We start from the raw sequence: 8,210 nt of genomic DNA, 5'->3' as shown, positions 1-8,210 counted from the left end.
CAGACTGAACAATAGCAGCTTTCTACTGCCACGTTTCGACTGATGCCCAAGACTTCGCTCAGAGCGGGAGTGACCAAACTTTTTTCACCGAGGGCCACATTTTTAGATTTATATGAAGCAGAGGGCCACAAACAACCCAACAATGTCAAATGTGTCAAATAACAAAATTAATCATTTGAATTTTTGCATATATTAGATTGGTATAACGTCATAATGCTTGAATGTTTCCAATTGCACAGGAAAAGGTGTGACATTTTGTTGTTTGAACCAACTTCACAGGAAGGCGGAGGGCCAACAAAAATTGGTCTGAGGGCCGCATTTGGCCCCCGGGCCGTAGTTTGGACATGCCTGGCTTAGAGGGCTTTGGAACGGTTCTGTTGATGGCCATGTTAATGTTTTCTTGATAAATACAATGTACCTGGATTATACTTTTTAATCATGAGACAAAAAGACATTTAGTTTCTGTCTCTGGGAGTTGTGGCTAAAGCTAGAGTTAACAAGAAACTACTTCCGGGTTAATGTCATTTTTGTTCTGCTTTTACATTGACTTCAACTTCTCTATATGACGTTTGCACCTCTCTTTGTGTCATGCGCTGGGTTTGGAGAACGTTAGATACATTAAGCACTGGAAATATAACATTTTAAAGTATGGACGCGAGTGCCGTGCGTCGATAAACAGGAAACTGTTGATGCTAACCTGCGCTAGCTTTGGTTTGCTAAAAATGTCAACTAAACATCGAGTTAGCATCAGTGGAAATACAGCGGGTTATCCTTGAAATGTATTATTTTCTGTTTCTATTTCTGTAGTAGTTCTTGTTTTCACCTGTCGTCTTGTCCAGTTTAAAGGAGTTCCAGGAAAACAAAAGTGAGCCAGGCCTTTTTGGAAGCTTGACCTCTCTCGACCGACTATGCATCACTTAAATGGATCGTACAGTTTACTTAAGACAATGGAGATACTTTCAGACAGTCCCAATCTGCTCCAAAGTGAACCGGTCGAAACGTGGCTTAGCGTTTGCTCATGTGCATCCAAAATAATAAGATAAATGTTCAGCAAATCCTGATGTAGTTGACATTTATATCTCACGCAAATGCTGGATAAATTTAACTCCATGGACAGAATAAATATGCAAAACAGCTCATTTTCACCGAGATGTGTCAAATTTGAGGATTATGCAAATGCAGTTCTTTAGGCGACACTCTTATTCATCATGTAAATGTGTCTGCTGGAGAGACAGGTGTCAAGATCCACACTTGAATCATTTGCTCATGTCTTGCTGCATTAAATTCACTGTCAATTTTACACTCTGAATTTAAAGTGTTGCATTTTAAACTGCTGTATTTTAGGGGTTGAAAAATATATGCATTAAATGTTTAAAAGTACACAAAAATTTACCGTCTGAAATTCAAAATTCATGTTCATTTCAGGGTTAAAAATTCCAAATGAAAAAAAAATTCAAATTCTGATGGAACACAATCCCTTCCACGTTTGTGTGATGTTTTTAAAGGTTCCACCAGCTCTTCCGCCTCTGACCATTGGCTGGTCCGTCTGACAGGGGGCAGCAGTGAGCGGGACAGTGTGGGGTCCGGAGGGGCACTATCCGGGCCCCTGGGAAGCACAGCAGCCCCGGAGTCCCCAGAGTTGCCCGTGTTTGGGGACGAGCCTCACAAGCCAGACGACACCAGTGAGTATGGGACATGAGGACATGACGACCTTTACACTTTTGTTGAGTTGGGACGCTATAAATGTAAAAGAAAATGGTTTGCAATTAAAAGAAAAACTAGAATATAAACTCTAAGGTTCTAAATTCAGGAATTGAGGCAAAATTTAAGTGAAACATAATCGTATTTCAATGGAGAATTTGGGATTAGCCGCAGAAAAGCATCAAATGTGAAAAAATACAGTGTAAAAACCACTCACCAGAGCCTGATTTAAAGACATTTATGTTACAGCATTTGTTTTTCAACAGGTAACAATTAATTACACTTTTTTGATGATTCTTCTTCTTCTTCCTCTTCTTCTTCTTCTTCTTCTTCTTCTTCTTCTTCTTCTTCTTCTTCTTCTTCTTCTTCTTCTTCTTCTTCTTCCTCTTCTTCCTCCTCTTCTTCTTCTTCCTCTTCCTCTTCTTCCTCCTCTTCCTCCTCTTCTTCTTCTTCCTCCTCTTCTTCTTCTTCTTCCTCTTCTTCTTCTTCTTCTTCTTCCTCTTCTTCTTCTTCTTCTTCTTCCTCTTCCTCTTCTTCCTCCTCTTCTTCTTCTTCTTCTTCTTCTTCTTCTTCCCTCTTCCTCTTCCTCCTCTTCTTCCTCTTCTTCTTTCTTCTTCCTCCTCTTCCTCTTCTTCTTCTTCTTCCTCTTCTTCCTCCTCTTCTTCTTCGTCTTCTTCTTCCTCTTCCTCTTCTTCCTCCTCTTCTTCTTCTTCTTCTTCCCTCTTCTTCTTCCTCTTCTTCTTTCTTCTTCCTCCTCTTCCTCTTCTTCTTCTTCTTCTTCGTCTTCGTCTTCTTCTTCTTCTTCTTCTTCTTCTTCCTACATACATTACCTCAAATTATACTTTTAATGAAACTCTAATACAATTCTGAGGTTAACAAAATAAAAGTTTTCACTAAGAAAACAAACTCAGTGACATTCACACTGGAAATAAATATTTTAGCTTATTTTTTGGTTAAATACTTATGTTTTAGGTCTGATCACAGTAAATCAATGAAGATATACAATGGTCTTCTTCATTTTGCCTCCATTCTGGAATTTTGAAAATGTTCTCATGACATAATTGTTAACGGTTCATAGCAACCAAGTGTATTAAGCATTATATTAGTTTAATAACGCCATGAATGCATATTTTATTATTACTGTATTTCTTGACACATTTGACACTGACTTAATTAATTGATTAAGCGGTGGAACATTTAACACATTTACTATCTATTCATTTCCATTTTACATATGTATTCATACACGTTTTAGTCCATTTGCTGCTTTTAAATGCCTTTATTCTGTTAGTTCCATTCTACATGAGTTCATTCCACCGCCATCACTAAACAAAGTGCTTCTCTTTTCGTGCTGCTCTAGATCTTTATAAGTAACGCAGAGCTCTTTAACACGAGGTAGGATCAGAAGCCAAATATGGAAAACATAATCACTTGATGAAGACATATACTTAATGTCGTATACTAGTCTTATACATATATTTAATGGCACATTCATAAGTTGATCCTTCAAAAAACATTTAAACCTCAAGTGTGTATTTTTTCGTTCTCAGTTCACACATTCCCTCAATTAAAATGCTATAAAAGGACTTAAAAGTCTTAAAAGTGAACATGTTTTTATGATTTTAGATCCGTTGACCTTGTTTATGGTTCAGTAGACGTGATTATTGTCAGTTGAAAGGACTTAAAAAGATAATACGACACGTTTGTGGAGTCAATCTCTAACAAATAATGACAGAGTTCAACAACTGTGGTTTTCTATTTTGGATCTTTTCTTTCAAAAACAGTACATTTCCCATAGTTACATAAGCTCTTGAACACAACCTGTTCAACAAAAAAAAACCTTTCAGCTATTGCCAGACAAGTGATTAACAACAAGGACACAACCTTGTGATTATACATGTTATACTTGTATAAACATTGCAGAAGTATTACTCTTCCAACATCTTGAGTAATAAGAAGTGGGAGATATATCGAAAAATGGTTGTTTTGAAGATACAACATAACAACATTGTAATTTTTATGCTTTAAAACATAAAAACAGTCGTCACACCTTTAACGACATGTCGTATCTCGTGTGTCAAAACAGACGTGAAAGACGGGACTCATGCTGCTCAAAAACGTGTGAAACCCACAATAAAAAGCAGGTTTGTGTTTGTCCCGACAGGAAGTGACATCATGGACCGATCGCGGGAAGGAAATGCGTGTTTGTTTTTTTAATGATCTGTTATTTACTGTGGTCAATGGCTTAAAGGATAAATAAAACTTAATTGTTGTAATGACTATTTATAATAAAAACATAATATTAATTTCAATAATTCACTTTCTTATTGTTTGTTTTTTGTTCTTTCTTTAGTGAGACCGTATCCTAGATCCTATATTATTATAAATATATAATATAAAGACCTAAATCACCAATGATTAAATACATTTTTAGATACACTGATGCCACCTTTAATCAATGTTGTAAATCATTTAAATAAATGGTATCCAATTTTTTTATTTATTTTTTAATATAGTATGTACGTCGCAGACTAAATGAAAATGTTGCATGTGACATATGGTTTGACTGACCAATCACACCTTTAAGGCTTGGAACATTCATTTTTTGTCTGTTTCAAATTAAAATGCTTGTTGAGGAAGTTATGATAGCATAATTTGTCAAACTATGCAGTAAACAGTAGTTTTGGTCATTTGGGTCAGTCTATTTAGTATGACTCTCATACTAAATGCTCTATTGCAGCTTATGAAACTCAACTTGCAGTGATTCTTTACTTTTTGCCCACCTCCTCCAGCGTCTTTATGTTACACAATGACACTTACAGTGACAGTCATTATCTGAACCTCTCGCAGTGGGTGTTTGTGAATCCTGCCCTGACCAGGCCAGCCAGGGCCTGTCTGAGTGGCAGTGGTATCCACAGATTTATTTACAGGATGTGATATAAGTAAGCAGAAGATGTTTGTCACTAACTTCTCCCCAAGAACCAGAGGAGCTCATTATAAGACAGGCATCGTACAGCTGAGCTCACTATGACACAGACAATGTTATACCACAACTCAGACAATGTCAGATAATCTTATGATATGTGCTTTATGTGCTTCTTATTCTGTGCATTATATTCCTACACTGCCTTGTATCCAGAAGGGTATGATATGTTTTAATTGTACAAAGACACTAAGAGAGATGCTGAGGCTTTATGTTACAGCACAAATCCAATTAAAAGCTGAATGAGTGGATTGATACTCCCGGACAAGTCTGTGTGTGATGTAGATCCTCTAAATCCTCCAGTCTGACGCACACATCCACTGCTGCAGCACATCATGTCCATCTTTTACAAATCAATCAGTGCACTCTCACTTCTCCTTCATCTGCAGCACCACTCCATCTCTGGACAGAAGAGAGGCTGCTTAGAAAACCATTAAGGACTCTGTGGTCCTTCTGTGAGCAGCACCGAGACCCTCCAGGACCTGGTCACACTTTATGTTCCCAGAATTCATCTGGCTCCCGTTTGGGACATTTGTGATGCCCAGGACACCTTTGTGTCTGTGATCCTTCTCAAAAACCTGCCCCTATTAACTTCAACTTCAGAGATGATTCATTGGTTGATTCATTGACACATAAACACAGTTGTAGTCCTACTCTGATGATACTCTGTCCCTCCCTCTCCCTTTATACTGAGAAAGATACATCAAGACACACTCTGGCCAAAAGTGTCGAGTTGCCATAAAACGTTGATAGAAATAATGGGAAATGGGTAATTTTTATGTATTTATTTTATTATGGTTTGTCACTTGAAAACAACACATCTAAAGCTTTATTTAAATTATGGATGGTTTTGAGATTCTCAACTGTCAACAAGGAGAATACATTTTTATTTTAAATGTTTTAATATCAAACGTATATTACTGCTGAGCCAAATGTATTGTGGAGATTATTGTTTTAATATTTTTTGTGCATTTAGCCCATTTAAGTTTTTAATTCATTTTAATTTTAATTATTACGTTTCGGATTTTTCATTTAATTATGCCAAATTCCTTGGCTATAGTAAGAAATAGATTAGAATAATATATATAAACAAATACCTTTTTTTTGGGACATACACAAACCTGCTCTTTATTGTGGCTTTCACACGTTATCATCAGAAAAGACTTCTGTGCTACAAACTGGAATCTCCACAACTTGTGGTTAGTCCCGTTTTTCACGTCTCTTTTGACTTGAGTGTAATTTAGACAAGACCTGCAGGGGGCGCTGTACACGAGATACGACACCATTTGGCATATTTTGAGATCTAACAGAATGACCAAATATGTCCTTTTGATTTGAAGGACTTGTCGGTTTTACCTATCAACAATATACTGTGTGTTATCTCCTTAACAAGAGTGTAAAGTCATATTTCTGCAGATTTGTGGTTATTCTTATGGTTCATTCACATTTTTACGCAGCACATGAACCTCAACCAAGACATTTACAGACCCATTTTACCACATTCCTAATGCTATGTTGAAATATTGCATGACTATCATTATCGAGATGATGCGGGGAAAAAAATCATTTACTTTTGTCAATATTGACCATCCCTGTGCTTAATGCTTGGTTGTTTGTAAAAAATACAATTATATAGACTATGCTAAAGTGGTCGGATCAGCAAAGCTATTAGACAGTCCTTCAGTGTATTTAGCTAACAATCTTTTATTTCTATTTTCTCTCTAAATCCTACACACTGCACGTCCAGGCTGTAGCTGTAGTAATGCCTTTGTCTCATGCTGTTTCTAGATGGCTTTGACACCAAGCCGTTCGTTCGCGGGACTCAAGGTCGAAGCGTAAGTATGAGGTCCCCCACTAAGTCCAAGGACCCCCTGAGCAGGGTCCTCCCACTCCGATGGTCTCTAGCGTCCAAGGACCGCCTCAAGTCCCGTCCTCAGACCCCGCCGCCACCTCCACAGCCCGGAGAACTTGTGGAGTACCTCGAATCTGGACGAAGACCGCGATGCACCAAAGAACCCATCGTCTCACTGGTCGCTACCCCTCCCCTAAGAACTGCCCATGGACGAATGTTGCAGTCAGGATTCAGTTCTCCAAATGGAAGCATTGTTAGCACTAGCATGGGCTCTCCAAGGATTCCTGATGGACATAGGAGAACTTGTATCGAGAACATGCTGCGATCTTCCAAAAGGCTAGACCAAGGAAGGACTTTGGACTTTGGGCTTCCAAAGGGGGTCATGATTGACAGCGCTTTCAGCCAGAGTGCCCCAGCAAGCCGAGATTCTACTCTTCGAAGAAACAGAATTCCAAATGATGCCTCTTCCAGGACGCAAAAAGATTTGTTACACATGGTCCTAGATCCTGAGGACAGGACCGGATTTAGCGTCCACGACAGAAACAGCCATGAAAGTCTTTTGTCATTCTTCAAACCTGGATTTATAAAGAAAGACATTCCCAAGTCTCCGTTTCAGAGTCAGGACAGGCGGTTGAACGGTAAACCCGCTTCCACCGATTTGTCCAAACTGTCCTATTCCAACGGGACGATGTACACAGATGATCGGAGGCCAAACGGCGTTCCCAATGGGAGGTTGTTGAACGGACGGACGGCGCTGGACAATGGGGACCTGGCACACGCTCACAGCTCCTCGAATCTGTTGTTGGGGTACGGCAGGTGTGCGTCCCTCCAGAGGAATGGGGGGACCGTTGGTGGGGCCCCGGCTCAGCGTGCCAACCTCACAGACAAGCCCGGATACAGCACCCTGCAGTGGACGCGATACAGCAGCTCGTCCTTGGGTAGGCGAGAAGGACACAACACAAACTAGGGGGAAATGTCAATATTTGCGTTATGAATTTTGAATGAGAATACACAAAGACATACTGTATTTACAGCATGCCAATTATCAAGGCAATATAAAAAGGTCCTGTATTATGCATTTTGTATGCAAACTGTCCTTATGTAATTAGTGCTGAATCTTAAATGTAGACATCTAGTATTTGGATCAACAATCTTTTACCACTTTTATATTTAATAAAAGTTTGTAGAAATAAATTGCACTTCATTACAAGGATATATACATTTTAAATTTTTTAAATACATTTTTGCAATTATGTATGGTGGAACTGAACAACAAAATAAACAAATATTCCTTAGAAATTGTGACGTCTCCTACACTTGAAATGACATGGCAACACGTCTTAACGTCTCGAACAAAGTGAATTGAAAAGTAGACACCAAAAACTTTCAGAAATGTTGGGTATTTTATTGTTTACAGTTGATAAGACACAATTACAAAGTTTTTAAAAATAAAGCCTCAATATATCTGATTTCACGCTATATGACATGACAAAATTAACTGTAGAAAACTGATAACCTGGAGTAGACATACAATTAGCCTATAATGTTTCAAAATGCAATAATAACTAAATGATCTATTTCCACCATGGCTTTAGCGCTAACAAGCTAACATTAGCACTAACAGCATTGTACCTGTTTTTATACCATATTAGCATATTGATGTTTTCTCTGCAG

The 8,210-nt window shown here is 38.4% G+C and overlaps 1 protein-coding gene across 1 annotated transcript in view; it reads left to right on the top strand.

Annotated features, from left to right (window-relative positions):
- LOC140357898 (ubiquitin carboxyl-terminal hydrolase 43-like) overlaps nucleotides 1–8,210 on the top strand; it is a 124,220-nt gene that overhangs the window by 113,229 nt on the left and 2,781 nt on the right. Inside the window, exons 14-15 of the mRNA XM_072442453.1 lie at nucleotides 1,506–1,682; nucleotides 6,473–7,474. Coding sequence (XP_072298554.1) covers nucleotides 1,506–1,682; nucleotides 6,473–7,474 — 1,179 coding nt within the window. The remainder of the gene's footprint in view (nucleotides 1–1,505; nucleotides 1,683–6,472; nucleotides 7,475–8,210) is intronic.

Source organism: Eucyclogobius newberryi, unplaced genomic scaffold (genome assembly GCF_026437365.1).
Source record: "Eucyclogobius newberryi isolate DKJ021-1_F unplaced genomic scaffold, fEucNew1.0.hap1 SCAF_13, whole genome shotgun sequence".
In the NCBI taxonomy this organism is placed as follows: domain Eukaryota; kingdom Metazoa; phylum Chordata; class Actinopteri; order Gobiiformes; family Gobiidae; genus Eucyclogobius; species Eucyclogobius newberryi.
Note: the sequence above shows the minus strand (reverse complement) of the source record. Positions and strands in the feature narration are given on the sequence as shown.